This window comes from Balaenoptera physalus (genome assembly GCF_965194825.1).
Source record: "Balaenoptera physalus genome assembly, chromosome: 13".
NCBI lineage: Eukaryota > Metazoa > Chordata > Mammalia > Artiodactyla > Balaenopteridae > Balaenoptera > Balaenoptera physalus.
In genome coordinates this window covers 81,297,198-81,319,109 of record NC_138892.1, presented here as the reverse complement: position 1 = coordinate 81,319,109, position 21,912 = coordinate 81,297,198, and the positions used below count along the sequence as shown (strand labels likewise).

The following is a 21,912-nucleotide window of genomic DNA, read 5'->3' as shown; positions in this document are numbered from 1 at the left end:
CAATGAAGACCCAACACAGCCAAAAATAAACAACAACAAAAAATTAAATAAAATGGTTAATTAAGGAAAAAGAACAGAAGAAGCAAGAAGAACTACAATTCTGCAGCCTACAGAAGGAAAATCACATTCACAGAGAGATAGACAAAATGAAAAGGCAGAGGACTTTGTACCAGATGAAGGAACAAGATAAAACCCCAGAAAAACAACTAAAAGTGAAGTGGAGGTAGGCAACCTTCCAGAAAAAGAATTCAGAATAATGATATTGAAGATGATCCAGGACCTCGGAAAAAGAATGGAGGCAAAGATCAAGAAGATGCAAGAAATATTTAACAAAGACCTAGAAGAATTAAAGAACAAAGACCTAGAAGGATTAAAGAACTAACAAACAGAGATGAACAATGCAATAACTGAAATGACACATACACTAGAAAGAATCAATAGCAGAATAACTGAGGCAGAAGAACGGATAAGTGACCTGGAAGACAGAATGGTGGAATTCACAGCTGCAGAAGAGAATAAAGAAAAAAGAATAAAAAGAAATGAAGACAGCCTAAGAGACCTCTGGGACAACATTAAACGCAACAACATTCACATTATAGGGGTCCCAGAAGAAGAAGAGAGAGAGGAAGGATCAGAGAAAATATTTGAAGAGATTATAGTTGAAAACTTTCTTAACATGGGAAAGGAAATAGCCACCCAAGTCCAGGAAGCACAGAGAGTCCCAGGCAGGATCAACCCAAGGAGAAACATGCCGAGATACATAGTAATCAAACTGGCAAAAATTAAAGACAAAGAAAAAGTATTGAAAGCAGCAAGGGAAAAATGACAAATAACATACAAGGGAACTCTCATAAGGTTAACAGCTGATTTCTCAGCAGAAACTCTACAAGCCAGAAGGGAGTGGCATGATATACTTAAAGTGATGAAAGGGAAGAACCTACAACCAAGATTACTCTACCAGGCAAGGATCTCATTCAGATTCGATGGAGAAATCAAAAGCTTAACAAGCAAGCAAAAGCTAAGAGAATTCAGTGCCACCAGACCAGCTCTACAACAAATGCTAAAGGAACTTCTCTAAGTGGGAAATACAAGAGAAGAAAAGGACCTACAAAAACAAACCCAAAACAATTAAGAAAATGGTCATAGGAACATACATATCGATAATTACCTTAAACGTGAATGGATTAAATGCTCCAACCAAAAGACACAGGCTTGCTGAATGGATACAAAAACAGGACCCATATATATGCTGTCTACAAGAGACCCACTTCAGATCTAGGGACACATACAGACTGAAAGTGAGGGGATGGAAAAAGATATTCCATGCAAATGGAAATCAAAAGAAAGCTGGAGCAGCTATACTCATATCAGATAAAATAGACTTTAAAATAAAGAAAGTTACAAGAGACAAGGAAGGACACTACATAATGATCAAGGGATCAATCTAAGAAGAAGATATAACAATTAAAAATATATATGCACCCAACATAGGAGCACCTCAATACATAAGGCAACTGCTAACAGCTATAAAAAAGGAAATTGACAGTAACACAATAATAGTGGGGGACTTTAACACCTCACTTACACCAATGGACAGATCATCCAAACAGAAAATTACTAAGGAAACAGAAGCTTTAAATGACACAATAGACCAGATAGATTTAATTGATATTTATAGGACATTCCATTCAAAAACAGCAGATTACACTTTCTTCTCAAGTGCACACGGAACATTCTCCAAGATAGATCACATCTTGGTTCACAAATCAAGTCTCAGTAAATTTAAGAAAATTGAAATCGTATCAAGACTCTTTTCTGACCACAATGCTATGAGATTAGAAATCAATTACATGGGGCCTCCCTGGTCGTGCAGTGGTTAAGAATCTGCCTGCCAATGCAGGGGACACGGGTTCGAGCCCTGGTCTGGGAAGATCCCACGTGCCAAGGAGCGACTAAGCCCGTGAGCCACAACTACTGAGCCTGCGTGTCTGGAGCCTGTGCTCCACAACGGGAGAGGCCACGATGGTGAGAGGTCCATGCACCATGAAGAAGAGTGGCCCCTGCTCGTTGCCAGTGGAGAAAGCCCTTGCACAGAAACGAAGACCCAACACAGCCAAAAATAAATATAAATAAATAAATAAATTTATAAAAAAAAAAGAAATCAATTACAGGGAAAAAAACGTAAAAAACACAAACACATGGAGCCAAACAATACGTTTCTAAATAACAAAGAGATCACTGAAGAAATCAGAGGAAATCAAAAAATACCTAGAGACAAATGACAATGAAAACACGACGATCCAAAACCTATGGGATGCAGTAAAAGGAGTTATAAGAGGGAAGTTTATAGCAATACAAGCCTACATCAAGAAACAAGAAAAATCTCAAGTAAACAATCTAACCTTACATCTAAACGAACCAGAGAAAGAAGAACAAACAAAACCCAAAGTTAGCAGAAGGAAAGAAATCATAAAGATCAGAGCAGAAATAAACGAAATAGAAACAAAGAAAACAATAGCAAAGATCAATAAAACTAAAAGCTGGTTCTTTGAGAAAATAAAATTGATAAACCATTAGCCAGATTCATCCAGAAAAAGAGGGAGAGAACTCAAATCAATAAAATTAGAAATGAAAAAAGGAGAAGTTACAACACACACCGCAGAAATACAAAGCATCATAAGAGACTACTACAAGCAACTCTATGCCAATAAAATGGACAACCTGGAAGAAATGGACAAGTTTATAGAAAGGTATAACCTGCCAAGACAGAACCAGGAAGAAATAGAAAATATGAACAGACCAATCATAAGTAATGAAATTGAAACTGTGATTAAAAATCTTCCAACAAACAAAAGTCCAGGACCAGATGGCTTCACAGGTGAATTCTATCAAACATTTAGAGAAGAGCTAACACCCATCCTTCTCAAACTCTTCCAAAAAATTGCAGAGGAAGGAACACTCCCAAACTCATTCTATGAGGCCACCATCACCCTGATACCAAAACCAGACAAGGATACTACAAAAAAAGAAAATTACAGAGCAATATCACTGATGAATATAGATGCAAAAATCCTCAACAAAATACTAGCAAACAGAATCCAACAACACATTAAAAGGATCATACACCATGATCAAGCGGGATTTATCCCAGGGATGCAAGGATTCTTCAATATATGCAAATCAATCAATGTGATACACTATATTAACAAATTGAAGAAGAAATACCATATGATCATCTCAATAGATGCAGAAATAGCTTTTGACAAAATTCAACACCTATTTATGATAAAAGCTCTCCAGAAAGTGGGCATAGAGGGAACCTACCTCAACATAATAAAGGCCCTATATGACAAACCCACAGCAAACATCAATCTAAATGGCGAAAAAATGAAAGCATTTCCTCTAAGATCAGGAACAAGACAAGGATGTCCACTCTTGCCACTATTATTCAACATAGTTTTGGAAGTCCTAGCCACAGCAATTAGGGAAGAGAAAGAAATAAAAGGAATACAAATTGGAAAAGAAGAAGTTAAACTGTCACTGTTTGCAGATGACATGATACTATACATAGAGAATCCTAAAGATGCCACCAGAAAACTACTAGAGCTAATCAATGAATTTGGTAAAGTTTCAGGATACAAAATTAATGCACAGTAATCTCTTGCATTCCTATACATTAACAACGAAAGGTCAGAAAGAGAGATTAAGGAAACAATCCCATTAACCACTGCAACAAAAAGAATAAAATACCTAGGAATAAACCTACATAAGGAGGTAAAAGATCTGTACTTAGAAAACTATAAGAGCCAGATGAAAGATATCAAAGATGACACAAACAGATGGAGAAATATACCATGTTCTTGGATTGGAAGAATCACTATTGTGAAAGTGACTATACTACCCAAAGCAATCTACAGATTCAATGCAATCCCTATCAAATTACCAGTGGCATTTTTTACAGAACTAGAACAAAAAAATCTTAAAATTTGTACAGAGACACAAAAGACCCCGAATAGCCAAAGCAGTCTTGAGGGGAAAATAACAGAGCTGGAGGAATCAGACTCCTTGAATTCAGACTATACTACAAAGCTACAGTAATCAAGACAATATGGTACTGGCACAAAAACAGAAATATAGATCAATGGAACAGGATAGAAAGCCCAGAGATAAACCCACGTACCTGTGGTCAACTAATCTATGACAAAAGAGGCAAGGATATACAGTGGAGAAAAGACAGCCTCTTCAATAAGTGGTGCTGGGAAAACTGGACAGCTACATGTAAAAGAATGAAATTAGAACACTCCCTAACACCATACACAAAAATAAACTCAAAATGGATTAGAGACCTAAATGTAAGACTGGACACTATTAAACTCTTAGAGGAAAACATAGGAAGAACACTCTTTGACATAAACCACAGCAAGATCTTTTTTGATCCACCTCTTAAAGTAATGGAAATAAAAACAAAAATAAACAAATGGGACCTAATGAAACTTCAAAGCTTTCACAAAGCAAAGGAAATTACAAACAAGACAAAAAGACAACCCCCAGAATGGGAGAAAATATTTGCAAACGAACCAACGGACAAAGGATTAATCTCCAAAATATATAAACAGCTCATGCAGCTCAATATTAAAAAAAAAAAAACCCAATCAAGAAATGGGCTGAAGACATAAATAGACATTTCTCCAAAGAAGACATACAGATGGCCAAGAAGCACATGAAAAGCTGCTCAACATCACTAATTATTAGAGAAATGCAAATCAAAACTACAATGAGGTATCACCTCACACCAGTTAGAATGGGCATCATCAGAAAATCTACAAACAACAAATGCTGGAGAGGGTGTGGAGAAAAGGGAACCCTTTTGCACTGTTGGTGGGAATGTAAATTGATACAGCCACTATGGAGAACAGTATGGAGGTTCCTTAAAAAACTAAAAATAGAATTACCATATGAGCCAGCAATCCCACTACTGGCCATATACCCAGAGAAAACCATAATTCAAAAAGACACATGCACCCCAATGTTCATTACAGCACTGTTTACAATAGCCAGGTCATGGAAGCAACCTAAATGCCCATCGACAGACGAATGGATAAAGAAGAGTGGTACATATATACAATGGAATATTACTCAGCCATAAAAAGGAAAGGAATTGGGTCATTTGTAGAGACATGGATGGATCTAGAGACTGTCATACAGAGAGTGAAGTAAGTCAGAAAGAGAAAAACAAATATCATATATTAATGCATATATTTGGAACCTAGGAAAGTGGTACAGATGAACCGGTTTGCAGGGCAGAAATAGAGACACAGATGCAGAGAACAAACGTATGGACACCAAGTGGGGAAAGTGGTGGCGGGTGGTGGTGGTGGTGGGATGAATTGGGAGATTGGGATTGACATATATACACTAATATGTACAAAATAGATAACTAATAAGAACATGCTGTACAAAAAGTAAAAATAATAAAATTCAAAAATTCAAAAAAAAAAAAAGCAAAAAGAAAGTGTGGAGTCTTTACCACTGGACCACCAGGGAAGTCTCTCAGGAGTTTTTCTTAAAATTTGGATAAACCATTTTTCCTGTATCTGTACAGAAAGTCCCCTACATACGAAAGGGTTCCCTTCTGAAAGCACATTTGTAAGTCCAATTTGTTCATAAGTCCAACAAAGTTAGCCTAGGTACCCAACTAACACAATCGGCTATAAAATACTGTACTGTAATAGGTTTATAATACTTTTCACACAAATAATACATAAAAAACAAACACAAAAATAAAGAAAATATTTTTTATCTTACAGTACAGTACCTTGAAAAGTACAGAAGTACAGTACAACAGCTGGCATACAGGGGCTGTTATCGAGTGAACAGGCAAGAAGAGTTACTGACTGGAGGAGGGATGGGAGGTGGGAGATGGTAGAGCTGAAGGATCGTCAGCAATAGGAGATGGAGGGCAAGCTGCAATTTCACTCACGCCTGACGTTGCTGGCACAGGTTCTGGTTCCTTGCTGGGTTCAATTCTATCTATCCTCTTGAGAAAACGATCCAGTTATGTCTGGGTAGTAGCTCTTTTTTTTCTCGTCATAGATGACACGGTAGCACCGGATTGCATTCTGAATGGCTGCTGCAGCCTTCGTGTACCGTTCTACCTTCAGGTCCTGTGCCTCAAAAACTAACAGTGCCTCCTCAAATAAAGAAAATTCCCTTGCCATTTCCTGTGTCGTGAATCTCTTTGGTTCTTCAGTTACTTCTTCTTCCTCTTGTCTCTCTTCGTCCTTTCTCTGGGCCTCCAATTCCATCAGGTCTTCATTAGTACAGTATGTTCCTTCATCAATAATTTCTCGAAGCATTTCAGGAAATTCCCAGGCAGCTACCGTATCTGCAGTCACTGCCTCTCCACTTACTTTTACATTGTGAAGGTTGGCTCTAGCCTTGAACCAATGAAACCAGCCATGGCTGGCATTAAACGATGCACCCTCTGATTCTTTCCCCTGTTTCTTCTTCAAGTCTTCATAAAGTCTTTTAGCTTTCTCATTAATCAGCATTAAGTTGAGCAGGAATCGACGCTGATGCTGATCTGTATCCACACACTGAGAAGTTTCTCCATCTCCTCCATCACTTTTCCACTCTTCTTCGATATTATTGTTGACAAGGCACAGAAGACTTCACATGTTCCATGATCTTGTCCTTCTTCTTCAGAATCGTGCTGATGGTTGAACGATTCATGTTATAATGAGCAACGTCTACCATGTTTTTGCCTCACTCCACTCTCTCAATTATTTTCACTTTTGTTTCCATCGTTATATCTTGGTGCTTCTTCTCAGTGCCAGCTACATCACCACTGTTTTTGGACATTCTGGGCTTGAAATAAAGATACTGTACTACTGTACTCTATACAGTACCGTATAGTAAAGTACACAAAAGCACAACCACTTGAGGATGCACGCACGTGACAATATATGCCAGACACGTGAACTAACGTGATTCGACATTCGAACACACGTTCGCATCTTTGAAAGTTTGCAACTTGAAGGTTTGTATGTTTGCTTTTGGCTACAGGTAACAAAAAAGCCTGACTAACAGTGGCTTAACAATTAGGACAGTTTATCTTGTCACTTATCAAGGATTCAAGAGGCAGGAAGTTTCAGGGTTGATTCAGTAGCGTATTAAACATAGCAATGCCCAGGACTCTTTCCATCATTCTGTTCTGCCACCCTCAGTAGATCGGTATCATCTTCCCTCTTGGTCACGAGATGGCTACAGCAGTTCAGAACTTATGTCTGTATCTTTACAAAACCACATCTAAAAGCAGGAGGGTAAGGAGAAGGTGGTATGGAGTGGGTTCCTTTTAATAAGTTCTTCTCCTATTGAGGAAGAAAATCCTTCCCAGAAACCCACAGCATATTTCCGCTCTAGACCCAGAACCAGATCATATGCTCCCCTAAATCAACAGCTGGCAAAGAAAATAAGATCACCATGATCGCCTGACCTCATCCAGTTTTTCTATGAAGAAGCACAACTTGTCTGACCACATTGATGCCAACATTTATTGAAACTGGGTTTTGTTAACAAGGAAAAGTGGGGATGGCAGTTGAGTAGGTAGCCAAGAGTGCTTGTCACATTCTTTTAATTTGTAATTAATTTTTGAAGTGATGTATTTAAGGTGTATAAAACCAAGTAGGAAAAAAACACACTTTATTGGATGAGATATGGGGCTTCTGTAACTCTGTAATAAATTTTCTGACTCCTTTATATACTCCATCACTAATTCACTCTTGATCAATCCTGGAATATTTCAGCTCAAAGAATATACCTCTTCCAGCAATAAGTAAATAAATAAAAATAAATAAATAAATTTTGATGAAGGAAATTTATTTAAATCAGGCACATATAGGAAGCTTTAGAAGTCTACCAGAATGTTATTTTAATTTATAAAAGTGCAAAAAAAGGTATTTATACACAAATATATGTATACCACATTTCATCCATCTTAAGACACATTTTTCTTTTTTTTACTTTTTAACATCTCCAAAATTGGGTTGCATCTTATAATCAATGGCATCATATAATTGCTGAAAACCAAATAGCTCCTGATAAAATATATCATTGTGCATGTGTTGTAAACTTGGTCATTGAGGGTTTTTTTTGCAATAATGGTAAAAATACATAGCATGAAATTTACCATCTTAAGTGTACAGTACAGTAGTGTTAACTCTCTGCACGTTATTGCACAACAGACTCTAGAGATTTTTCCTCTTGCAAAACCAAAGCTCTATACCCATTGAACAATCGGTCCCCTTTCCACCTCTCCCAACACCTGGCAACCACCCCTCCCAACACCTGGCAACCACCATCCTACTTTCTGTTTCTAAGAGTTTGGCTACTTTATTATTATTACTCTTTATTATTTTTTTGGCTGCATTGGGTCTTCGTTGCTGCACGCCAGCTTTCTCTAGCTGCAGTGCACAGGCTTCTCATTGAGGCGTGTGGACTTCAGTAGTTGTGGCTCACGGGCTCAGTTGCTCCACGGCATGTGGGATCTTCCCAGACCAGGGAACGAACCTGTGTCCCCTGCATTGGCAGGCGGATTTTCAACCACTGCGCCACCAGTGAAGTCCCTTGACTACTTTAAATACCTCATGATCATTGAGTTTGTGCATTGTAGATATCTGCATGGTGGGTTTAAATGCATTTAAAATGTCTCCAAAGAGATTCCAGTATAATGTGGAATTAAAACAAAAATCTTAGAATGTATTTAGAAAGATACAGAAACAGAGCAACAGGTATAAATGTGATATTAATAACATTACTAATGGGTGCAAATGTGATATTAGCAAATATTTGTCAGAGGAATGACTGCATTTCTGTATTTCCTTGAAAAAAAACCAAGCATTTTATGGGATGTAGCTCCTGGAACTAATAAATTTATCTTTATATTCTGGACCTGCCCACTTCATGGGTTACTGTTTCATAGCACTAGTCTTTGGAAAGCATGTACATCAATACCTACTGCTATTTAAACTACCAAAATAGTCAATAACATACGGAAAGCTTGAGTATTCAGAATCTTAGAGTTGTGTTTCCTGATCAGGAAAGAGAAGTGTAGTAGTATAGAACTGCATTCTGTTATGCAATTTAATCTACCAAAATAGTCAATAACATATGGAAAGCTTGAGTATTCAGAATCTTAGAGTTGTGTTTCCTGGTCAGGAAAGAGGAATGTAGTAGTATAGAATTGCATTCTGTTATTCCACGCTCTAATTTTCCTGGCAACCAGTGATAATTCAGCAGCATTTATGTATGAGATGTTTAACAAATCATAACCAAACCACTACAACGAAAACTAAATTAAACAAAACAAAACAAAACCAAACCCATGATGTAGGTAGCAGTTTTAAAACTTCCTATATGTGCCAGATTTAAGTAAATTTCCCCAATATTTCATTCATTCATTCATTCAGTCTTGGAGGTGGTATATCATTTGAAATGAAGCATTTCAGTATTGATCAGTATTTTTTTATCTAATGGGCTAAAAATGAGGGATGTGGACAGCTAAAGTGATTGCTAAAATGCAAATCTGATAACATCACTTCTTGCTTAAAAGTTAAAAATCATTCCCCTGGCATCAGAATAAAGTCCTAACTCTTTTTTTTTTTTTTTAATGAAGTGTAGTTGATTTACAATGTTGTGTTAATTCCTGCTGTACAGCAAAGTGACTCAGTTATATTTTTTATATTCTTTTTCATTATGGTTTATCCTGGGACAGTGAATATAGTTCCCTGTGCTATACAGTAGGACCTTGTTGTCCATCCATTCTATATGTAATAGTTTGCTTCTACTAACCCAAACTCCCAGTCCATCCCTCCCCTCCCCCTGCCCCTTGGCAATCACAAGTCTGTTCTCTATGTCTGTGAGACTGTTTCTGCTTTATCGATAGGTTCATTTGTGTCATATTTTAGATTCCACATATAAGTGATATCATATGGTATTTGTCTTTCTCCTTCTGACTTACTTCACTTAGTATGATAATCTCTCATTGCATCCATGTTGCTGCAAATGGTATTATTTCGTTTAAAGTCCTAACTCTTTACCATGACATACATGGTTCTTATGATCTGACCCTACTTTTTCTCCAGCTTCATTTCTCTCTTCCCATGCCCTGTAAGTGCAACTTTGTCTCTCTGTCTCTCCCCTGAACCCCGCCCCTTCTGCCTTTCTTCCTGTGTGTCCTGCTTCTTACACTAGGGTAACTATTTATCTCCTCCACCAGGCCAACTCCTCACTTTCAGGTCTCTTTTAATTTCAAGTCCTTTAGGAAACTTCTCCTGGTAGGCCAGGTTCAAGTTGGGTGCCTCTCTCCTAATCTCATGGAACTCTAGGCTCCATTATGCCACGTACTGTGTTTTTTAGAAAGTAACTGCTTTCTTTCCAGTTTCCAAATGATTTAAAAAAGATATTGGCTGATCACTTCCCTTTAAGAAGCAATAGTTTTCAATTTAAGTACAAGGCCAAACTTGTACCATGACACTTTCAGGTGACACCTCAAATTTGTGCAAATCTTCTAAGAGGTGTGTATATATACTTCCTTACAAAGGTCATTAATATATGCAATACCTGGTCAAAATATAGACAGAAATTAAATTAACATGTTATAAATTATGCACTTTATATATACATAAAAACAATTGGAATCTCAATTTGTACCAACTCAAAATATCATACTATTTACTAAGTTTGTTAAAATAAATGTATCATCTTCGTCAATTAGGTCTTCTGGAGGTTATCTTCTGTATTGTGAACAACAAAAACAAAAAACAAAAAACAAAAAGCATCGTTCACCAACCAGTTATACAAGGGTTAAGTCACAACCCACTGCAGTTGCCCACTGACAGTACACCTTGAGATGTATTCAGGATGAAAAAACAGGATAAGGCACTCTGTTCTTTGGCTAAACAGGCCCTTAGATAGTTAGATGTATATCTCAGGAAGAATTTAAATTACCCCAGATTCTTGCATCTTCCCATACATAGAAAAGTCCTAAAATCATTAACTTAAGATACCTGTTCACTGTGACTACTGTAGTAGTAATCTTATCTGTCCGGGGTGTCGGTGCGCATGCGTGAGCTCCAGCTGAGCGCGGCTGGGGCTCTGCGACCCCCGGCGCAAGTGCTGGTGCTTGGGGCCCGGGAGAGCCATCGCCATGGCAGCGCCGGCCACGCGGTGAGGGGGCCACCCTCCCGGCTGGTCGCTCCCGCAGCCTCGCTGCCTGCTGGTGGGAACCGTGAGATTCCGCCCCCGACTGGGCGCCTGCCGAGTGCCTCACCAGCCAGACGAGCACCTTGTAAAGACTGCCAGGTAATAATGAAGGTTCTTTTACTGAAAGACCCTGAGGAGGACGACTGTGGCCAGGATCCCTACATCAGGGAGTTAGGATTATATGGACTCGAAGCCACTTTGATCCCTGTTTTATCATTTGAGTTTTTGTCTCTTCCCAGTTTTTCGGAGAAGCTGTCTCACCCTGAAGGTTACGGGGCCCTCATTTTCACCAGTCCCAGAGCAGTGGAAGCAGTGGAGCTGTGTTTGGAGAAAGACAATAAAACCAAAGTCTGGAGAAAGTCTCTGAAAGAAAAATGGAATGCTAGGTCAGTGTATGTGGTGGGAAATGCTACTGCTTCTCTGGTGAATAAAATTGGCCTGCATACAGAAGGAGAAAACTGTGGAAATGCAGAAAAGCTTGCAGAGTGCATTTGTTCTAGGGAGTCATCAGCACTGCCTCTTCTGTTTCCCTGTGGAACCCTCAAAAGAGAAATCCTGCTGAAAATGCTCAAGGACAGAGGGATTCCCGTGGAGAGCTTAACCGTCTACCAGACGATCCCACACCCAGGAATCCAGGGGAACCTCAACAGCTACTATTCCCAGCAGGGCATTCCAGCCAGCATCACGTTTTTCATTCCCTCTGGCCTGACACACAGTCTCAAGCATATTCAAGGTTATCTGGTGACAACATTGACCAGATTAAGGTGCAGCTCACAGCACCCCTGGGGGGTCAGGACTGTCTCAGTTGTATAGACACTGCCGGCCCCTCCCTCCACCCTGACTGGCACGCTCACTCCGGTCGGTGCCCAGGGACGGAGCACGGGCATCAGCACTGGGCTGTCCGGGGCACTGCTCCGGGACACTGTCCGCAGCCTGGGTCCAGCCCTGCAGGCAGGCTCCGTTGGCCCGGCCAGGGCCGTGGTGGTGAGTCCGAGAGCGGAGCTCTCCAGACGCCCTCTCTCCTGTGACCAGACGATTTCAGAGGGAATAAAAGGCTCACAGGGAAAAGTCATCTTGTGACCAAACTGCTTCTCCTGAAATTATGTCTGCTGTTTGCTGGTTCCCAATCTCAGGGAGTTTCTTTCTTTCTTTTTTTTTTTAAACATCTTTATTGGAGTATAATTGCTTTACATTGTTGTGTTGGTTTCTGCTGTACAATAGAGTGAATCAGCCATACATTAAAAAAAAAAAAAAGATATCTGTTCACTGTGACTACTGTAGTAGTAATCTTTTGCCAGGATGTATGCATGACTACACGTATTTCCTAGGCAAAAAATTCTGGCTGACTCCTTCTCTACCTCTTCAGAGCAGTTTCTTCAGCGCTGCTGAGAGGCTGCTCCTGGCTATAGGCCTCAGCAAGACCCTGAATAAAACTTAAAACTCTTAACACTCATGTTGTGGGTTCTTCTTTAAGTCAAAAGTTTGTCAGCCCCTAATACTACTACATAAAGTCAGCGTAATTCATGCCTTATAGTGGCCTTTACTACTTTAATGATATATAAATTCCTACCCAGTGACAGCATCAAAGTAAATAATTAATAAATTTATAATTCATTTACTGAGGAAATAACACTATTTTAAAGCACGAGAAATTTTTTCTTTCTCTAGTGAGATTAAAATGAGTGAATCTGCTGCAAAGTGTTGATTTCTCTTTTTATATATAAATATATTTTTAATTTATTTATTTTTGGCTGCATTGGGTCTTCGATGCTGCATGCAGGCTTTCTCTAGTTGCGGCGAGCAGGGGCTACTCTTCATTGCGGTGCATGGGCTTCTCAATGCGGTGGTTTCTCTTGTTGCAGAGCACGAGCTCTAGGCACTCGGGCTTCAGTAGTTGTGGCACACAGGCTCAGTAGTTGTGGCTCGCAGGCTCTAGAGCGCAGGCTCAGTAGTTGTGGCGCGTGGGCTTAACTGCTCCACAGCATGTGGGATCTTCCCGGACCAGGGTTTGAACCCGTGTCCCCTACACTGGCAGGCGGATTCTTAACCACTGCGCCACCAGGGAAGCCCTTTGATTTCTCTTAAATTCTAGTTTTGGAAGTGATGCTCTGTCAGCAGTTGAAGCAGTTTATTGATTCATAATTTTTCTCCTGAGTATTCTTTTCTGGTTTTATCTTATTTATTAGGGACTAGATCAATCTGAGACTGGTTATGTTGTTAAAATTAAATTGAATGTTTGTTTAAAACATTTTAATTAGAATAAAAAGACATATCAATGTATATAATTTTTGCTACACTGGAAAATATAAAGACAAAATTTAAGGAATATGAATTAGTTCATAGCCTTCCTATGCATTTTGCTAGTCTGATCTTGTATGTTAATTCATAGGAAAGGGGTGATTCTGGACTGCCAGCTCCTCTCCATACAGTGGCTCCACATGGTCTAGGGCTCAGGTCTTTCCACTGGCCCCTCTGCATTCTAACTGGCAGTTGGAAAAGAGGAGTAGAGTTTTATGGCCAGGGTGCAAAAGCCAGGCCTGGAGGTGACACATATTACTTCTGCCCACAAAATTTTGAAGAATCCAGTTACATGGCTTCACCTAACTGCAAGGGAAGGTTTAAATGTCTCCTTGTGTGCCCAAGGAAAATGATACCTGATTTAGTCAGCATTCAGCATTGTTTCAGTCACAGAGACATGGAGTATAAGCACCTGTGTATTGCATGCATCTCTGTATTTCAGGACCCAGCACAGTTCTCATTCAATATGTGTTAAGTGAATTACTACCAAACTTTCCATTAGCTATATAAGCAAATAAAATAGTATATAAGGACTATATGTATAAGATGATACCCAAAAAATTTGTTCTACTCTAACCTATGGTAAATTGAGATCAAATAAAGTTCTGTTGATCCATTCATTTAGTGTTGCAAAAACACAGTTATCAAATGCAAAGTCCCTTAGAAATGGTTTCTATCAGAAAATATTAAGCATCATAACATTGAGAGAGAAATGTCAGATGATGTCTGAAAATACAGACATCTACTGATGTGAACTAACATTAAATTAGGTAATGTGAACAACTTGAGCCATGAAAGAAATAGAAATACGTATAATGTAAACAAGTCAAAATATCCAAATGAGGAAGCATTAAACTGCTGCTGCGAATACTTGGGGTAAGATACCTTTTTGCCCCATACACGTATGTTTACTGCAGTTCTCTACAGAAAGAGTAAGCATCTACTGAGATAGTAGGGAGAGGGGGCAGTGGGGGGGTACCTTTAAGTTTCATGAGTAACCAGTTCTCTAAAAGAGAAGATTGGCATCATCTTCTTACTTAAAAATAGATAGCTCTGAGCTAGGTTGCTAGTATGGTGTTTTTGATTGCAACACCACCTTTTTATTGAACCAAATAAATTATGTCAAAAACCTGCACTTAAATTATAGTTAGCTTATGCATATGGAGGTAAAACCCCTTTCATTATTAATTTATATTTGAAACCACTTGTTTAAATTATTTGATACTATATAGCATAGTAGATAACACCACAATTACAGAGAAACAATAATTAGGTACAATACAGTGATAAAGGGATAAGAAATTCAAAGGGAGCAAAAGCTCCTTTTAACAAGGTCTGAATGGATGCATTAGAAATTATGGGGGTAGTCCCTTCTCCTAAGGGGTATATTTATTGGAGTAACAGCCAAGGAGACTGAGACAGTTGAACTGCCTTCTGAAAGGTTTCTTGAGGAGGACTGGGTTATGGGATACACTTCAGGGAGCTGGAGAAGACGTTACCTGGGTGAAAGTCCATCTGAAAAAATGTGAGGTGGCTTCTAAGGTGGGAGTGATGGCTGGGGAGTTCTTTCTGCTTGAGCTGGGATACTCGGAACGCTGCTCTTTCCCCTCCTACCTCTGTGGTTTTGGAACACAGCCTCTTCATTATCAGAGCAATGAGTTTTAAAATGCAGGTAAGCAAACCAATTTAAAATTTTTTTCAACTTAGTATTTAGCTTAAGTTAAAAAAAAAAAATGACTTGACAAATTAAAGGACTCTAAAGTGCATTACTAATGAAGTCCCGAAAGTGTTAGTGGTGATGGAGGGGCTGATGCTCTGCAGTTAACCTGTGGACGGTCAGCCCCACTTTCTCTTTTACTTCCACGCACCTCTTCATCTTTCTGTTGCTCGAAGGTCCTGGCAAGATTTTTTAGTTCAGTGAGATAAGGACAGACTTTGGGGCAGAGTCTCGGGTAAGCATTCTAGCTCTGCAGTATTGTGTGACTCTGTAGGTTCCGCACCTTGGTTTCCTTATCTGAAATACCTCACTGGTAAGATCATTATCAAGGGCTCAGAAGCAGCTTGCGACATACGTGTAACCCTTGCCGTGTGGCTCTGCGAGAATGGCAGGCCCTGTACAGAGTCCAGAGTAGCTGTAATGATCTCTTCTTTCTCCCCGAGTCCAGGGCGTGGCCCACGGGTGAGCGTGGCTGACCTTCGGCGCACTCCAGGTATGCGTCCGCAGGTGAGCGCCCTCGCCTTCGTGGTTCCGGTCGAGACCCGAGGGCGAGCCAGGGCTCGCTGGGGATGGGGGAGGAGAGAGGGAAGAGGCAGGGGAGGAGAGGGGGAGGGGAGAGGAGGGGGGAGGGGAGGAGCTGCCCGGAACGCTCCCGGCGGCACCGCGCGCACGCTCCCGGCGGCACCGCGCGAGCGTGCTGGGCTGCTGCCCCAGCGGGATCAGGACGCGGCGGCGGCGGCGGCTGCGGCAGCGGCAGTGGCGACCACAGGCCGAACTCTCGGCGCTCTCGGGGGCTGGCTGGCGATTGGTCCAGAGAGGAGAGGGTGGTGGCAGCCCAAGTCAGCCGCTGCAGTGGCGGCGTCAGGTGAGAGCGCGAGCCGCAGAGACCCGGGCGTGGCGGCTGCCGCACAGGGAGTCGGAGCCAAACTCACGGCGCGGCCCTGGGAGTCCCGGGAGGAAGGGACGAGGAAGCGCTTGCAGAGGAGACGCCGGAGCAGAAGGGCGCCGGCGCCGAGCAGCCCCGAAGTTGTCTCCGTCGAGTCGCGCCGAGCCTGGGCATGCAAGCAACGCCCCCGGGGGTCCGGTCGCCCCTCAGGAGCCCGCCGAGCGCGCGCTTGCGGCCGGACGAGGGCGGGCGAGGGTGCCGAGCCGCGAGCGAACGCAGCAAAATGAGTGGCGAGGGCGACTACAGCTTCAGACGGCTGGCGATACGGCGGAAGTCCAACCCCTCCTACCTGCCGCCTGGGACCCCCCGGCCGTGGAGTCGGCCCTCGTCGCACCTGCAATGGGCCGAGAAGGCCACGTTCAGGGGCCAGGCCCCCGCAGACGCCCCAGGTAAGCGCCTGAGGAGGTAAGGGGTGGGCGGGGGTGTTGTCGCAGGTGATGGACCGCCGAGCGCCCTGCAGGTGCGCCCCGTCCGCCGCAGCGGTGGGAGCCAGCTCGGAAACCTTCCCAGAGGGCTGCGCCGGGCCGCCCACCCACTTTACCTATTTTGTCCCTTCCCCCAAAGGTCCTTGGCGGGAGCGCGCCTGAGGCTGAACTTATCAGTCCTGGAGGTCACTTACCAGGGAATTCCGGAAGTAAAGGATAACTCTTTTTTTTAAGTTTGATTAGGAATTAATAACCTGTTTTCTAGATACTGAAGTTTAAGGTTTTTCGCTAAGTTGCTTTCGGCAGACCTTGTGAAGGACTAGTACAGTAAATGCGGGAGGCTGATGTTCGTCCTGGCCCGGCCGCCTACCTGTTGAGTGACCTCGGACCAGCAATCCTGAGTCCTCCGGTTTTCCCTTTTGAAAAAGACGCTTGAGTGTGAAAAGCTTCAGGTCTCTCAGAAGGAAACATGTTCCTACTATCAAGAAATTCAATTTTTATTGTGGTTTTGTGTTGATAAATTAAGATATCAGTAATGCGGTATTTTGAATTCTGAATTCTCCATCGACTCTTAGTCTTGGAAGAAATCCTCAAAATGATCTGTTGCATCCCACAACTTCTCCTTCGCTCTTTAAAGGCATTCTGTTCTCCCTAGGCGGGCTTGAAGCTACGTAGAACACATTAGGGATTTTTTTTCTTGAACTGCAAAACTTTTCTTTAACCCCCGCCCGCGGCTTTTGAGCTCCTATTGTGCCATAAGCAGAGATGGCTTGTATATAGACCAGTTATGAGGCAGAAACCTTATTTGAGTAGCAGAAATACAAATGCTTTTATTCACTTACGCTCATTTTATTCTTATTAAGCAAAGCTGTTATGATGGTTTAACTGTGAAGTCTTGGAGCTTTAAAATTGTTCTCTGTTCCGTCCTGAAGCTGTAGTACTTACTCATAGGACAGAAAAGCATGGTGGGTGATGAATTACAAATTTATAGCCACATTAGTTAAGGGCAGAAATAGTGATGTGAGAAAATATATAAACAAGTAATCGAATCACAATGCTTTAGGTCTCAATTTCCTCATCTTCGAAATGAAGACTCTGGTGAAATAATCTCTAAAATCTCTTCCAGATTCACTCTAAAATGAGTAGAAGGGTGTTTTCTTCCTTTTAAGTGAAAATTCGTTATTTTGTTTTGAAGTTACTTATTTATGAATTTTTTAATTGTTTGAGCTACTCGATTTCTTAATCATCAGCAGTTTTCAGTTGGAGGGTAAAGGGATCCAATTTCTTTACATCATTATTTTACTGAAAATCTCGTGCTTAGTTTCAAACTCTTTGAGTAGGTGAGCAAAAGATGAATTGCCTCCTAGAAGTAGGAGTGAGCAGTATAAATCATTTCTGCATGGCAGCTGTGCTTATGGAAGAGTCCTTTTTCCTTTTCTATTCTCTTTTTTCTACAGAGAAAATCCAGAACACTTTCTTTTTTTTTTTTAACAAGATGGAGAACCTAGCAATAACTTTTCTAATCTGTTAGGGTGTCTCAGTATTGTTTAAAAGAACTCAAAGTTCTTGTTGCCATTATTTTCAGGGTTGAAAATTAATTACTGGATCTTCCTAGGTATGATTGTTCCTCTTTACCATGATGTAATCTATAGTATCTGTTGGAGAGTGACCTAATGTTTTGAAAAGTAGTCTGACACTGTTGAGTGACCTCACCCCATTCAATTTGGTGAGGTAAAAACATTTTAGAAATTGCTTCCTTCTTTGAATCTAATCTGCCTGCCTATTAAGTTTCATCCAACTGTTTATCATTATATAAGTAGGATCCTCCCCTCATCAAAAAGTAAACCAGGTTTAAATTCCCAAGAAGTGCCAATTTACTCTCTAGTACCTAGAAAAGTATTTATATATGGAAACTACAACATTTAGACCCATTACATGTATAGTGGATGTTACTCATAATTGAAGTGTTACCTTCCCTCTTGAAGAAGGAACAAAAACTAAGAATTCAGTTTAGTGGTGTTGTGTTATATTCCGTGACTGTGAAATCCGTTATTTTTAGAGTTCTCTGCTTTTTCTCAAAACAAAAAAAAAAGAAAGAAAGGGAAAGACAAAGAAAAAAAGTCTACCAACCACATCCTCCATATATATCTGAATGGCAATGTCCTCATCTAGGTGAGGTAATTAAATTAAGACATAGGCTTTGGGGTCATATAGTGCCCAAGTTCAAGTCCTTATACTACCGGTTTTATGAATTGAATCAAGTCTCTTAATATCTCAATTTCTTCATCTGGACAATGGAGATAACAGTACTTTATAAGATTGTGGGGAGAATAAAGTAAGATTATATAGATAAATGGCTGACACAAAACAAGCATGCAGGTTAGAATCATAACAAGGAGTCATTATCCATTTCTGTTTCCCAAAATGTCTGGCACTAGGACTGGCACATAAGAGACACTGTAAATACTTGTTGGATGAATGAAAATCCTTCCCCTATGGTGTTCATAATAGCTACTGTTTATTGAGTGCATTTTCTATATCTAAGAACTGTGCTTTGTGATGCACACCTGAATATGTATGTGTATGAATTTATTTCACAACAATTTTAATAGGTAGGTAGTATTATGCCCATTTTCCAGCTAAAGAAATTGAGGCACAGAAAGTTTTACTAACTTGCTTGGAATCGTAAACTGGTACTTGTTTAGCTAGATTCAAATTAAAGTGTGCCTGGCATTAAAGGCAGTGCTCTTAACCACACATCACAAAAATCATATAATTCCATTATGGTAAGAACATACATTTAAAGGGATATTTTATACACATACAGTAGGATGAAAATTTTCTTATTTTGTGTGTGTGTGTGGTTTTGTTTTTTTTTTTTTTTTTGGTCCAGCTTTTTTCTGTGCCTTTCCCTTTTTTCTTTTCTATAGTGTGAATATCTGAAACCCTTGGGGGTGGGGGAGAGTTTGTCTATTGAATATCACTGAAGGTAGCTTATTTCCTTAGTTATTACTTAGTTTTATGGGAATCCTGAAGGATCCTTATTGAAGATGCCTTTCTTTATAAAATATGTTTGTTTCTACTTCCAACCCATGACCACTTTGATCAGCCAAGCATTTCTCTGATTTGAAGAATGTGTAAATTTAGTTCAGGTTTGCTAAGGGGAGATCAGCATTGTTGTCATTAATTTTTCCACTTAGGCTTAGTGTAGGTCTGCAGACTTTCTTATAAGTTGACTTGGATGGAAGGCAGATTTTTCCTGCACCATCCTTTTATCCAAGGTGTAGCCTCTTCAGTATGGGTCCCAGGTTCAGTCCTTTCCCATTTCACAAGCTCAAGGCCCATGTCTCCCCTTCCGCTGCAAGAGTTGCAGTTCCTGGGCTCTAGGTTCCCCCACTGGAGTTTAGGTTTATTGTTCTTTTTCTTTTTTTCTCTTGTCCTTGGGAATCTCCTTTATTTTCTTATGATTTCAGCAATACATTTAAAAGTATATCTGTTGTAATTTATTCAGCATCTGGGTGCTTTGTGGTGAAGGACTTTCTACACTATTTGTACAGACTTTCTATAAGTAGAATTCCTTTTTCCAATTCTCACCATGGGTAGAATACTTGATTTTCAACACATACTCCAATATCCTGAGCACTTTTTGAGGACTAATTTTACCTTTGTTGGAGGAGGAGGGATGAAGATTTGGGTTATAGCAATAAGAGTAATTACTGTTTATTGAATGCTGGTTCTGAACCAGGACTATATGTGTATTACTTATTCTTATTGACAGCACTGCAAGATAGATGGTATTATCATTTTAGAGAAAAAGAAAAACCAAGTTGCAGTGCTCTACAACCAGCCTAAGCTTCAGAGATAGGATTTGAACCAGGTCTCTCTGGCTTCAGTACTCACATGCTTATAATACTAGTTCTTAAGGTTTCCCAGAGCTTTGGAGGCAAAGTGCAATACAGTTACTGTGTTTCATATATGTTAGGGCTAATATTGTTTGTAACATTAATGAATGCATATTATATTTGAAACAGTGATCTAAACACAATTTAGCTAAAGATTTATAATAAAATGGTGATGTTAATTTCATCAATGATTCTTAGAAGCTGCTTAAGATGTACTTTGAAATAGGAAAGTCCTTCAGAGGATCAGGAACCAGGAAGAGTTTTCTTATTTCTTGGAAGGCCAAGAGCAGTTTAAAGAGTAGTCAGTCGTCTTTCAATGAATAGCCATGTAAACTTGTGAACCTAGGAACACTGAGAGACTTTTAATCCACAATCACCTATTTGCTTGCATTCCTTTCCTCTACTGAGAAAAACTCAGGGTCATGGATCTAACTGGTGACAGAGAAGAGGACCTGGACTTATTGGGGTAGGAATTAGGGGTTGGCCCAAGGCCATTACGTCTGTATTAAAGGGCACGTGGATTCAATCTTGGTGTAGTCAGGGTGACCCTCTTGTTAGGGATTAATGCAGCTGGTGATTTGAAGTTGAAGCCAGTGCTCATTTACCATTCTGAAAATCCTAGGGCCCTTTAGAATTATGCTAAATCTACTCTGTCTGTGCTCTATAAATGGAGCAACAGAGCCTGGTGACAGTACATTTGTTTACAACATGGTTTACTGAATATTTTAAGCCCTACTGCTCTGAAAAAAATATTCCTTTCAAAATATCACTGCTCATTGACAATGCACCTGGTCACGCAAGAGCTCTGATGGAGACGTACAACCAGATTAATGTTTTCATGCCTGCTGCCACGATATCCATTCTGCAGCCCATGGATCAAGGAGTCATTTCTTCTTCTTTTTAAATTAATTAATTTAATTTAATTAATTGGCTGTGCAGTGTGGCTTGCGGGATCTTAGTTCCCTGACCAGGGATTGAACCTGCACCCTCAGCAGTGAAAGTGCAGCGTCCTAACCACTGGACCACCAGGGAATTCCCCAAGGAGTCATGTCAACTTTCAAGTCTTATTATTTAAGAAATGCATTTTATAAGGCTATAGTTATCATAGATAGTGATTCCTCTGATGAATCTGGGTGAAGTCAACTGAAAATCTTCTGGAAAGGATTCACCATTTTAGATGCCATTAAGAACATTTGTGATTCATGAGAAGACGTCAGAATACCAACATTCATAGGAATTTGGGGGAACTTGATTCCAGCCCTCGCGGATGGATTTGAGGGGTTCAAGACTTCAGTGGAAATAACAAGAGAGCTAGAATAGAAATTGAGCCTGGAGATGTGACTGAGTTGCTGCAGTCTCATA

At 40.4% G+C, this 21,912-nt stretch overlaps 1 protein-coding gene and 1 pseudogene across 11 annotated transcripts in view; both read left to right on the top strand.

Moving 5' to 3' along the window:
* Positions 1–11,106: 11,106 nt before the first annotated feature.
* Positions 11,107–15,875, top strand: LOC309640676 (uroporphyrinogen-III synthase pseudogene; annotated as a pseudogene). Its single transcript has one exon. The product of its transcript is annotated as a uroporphyrinogen-III synthase pseudogene (transcript).
* Positions 15,842–21,912, top strand: part of FGD4 (FYVE, RhoGEF and PH domain containing 4) — a 219,791-nt gene continuing 213,720 nt past the window's right edge. For 9 of the 10 annotated variants that reach the window (XM_082419699.1, XM_082419698.1, XM_082419701.1 and 6 more), the window contains exon 1: positions 16,198–16,612. In XM_082419699.1, the coding sequence (XP_082275825.1) occupies positions 16,336–16,612 (277 nt within the window). In that variant the 5' untranslated portion in view covers positions 16,198–16,335. Of the gene's footprint in view, positions 16,613–21,912 lie in introns of all 10 variants that reach the window. The other variant, XM_082419702.1, reaches the window with a different exon arrangement.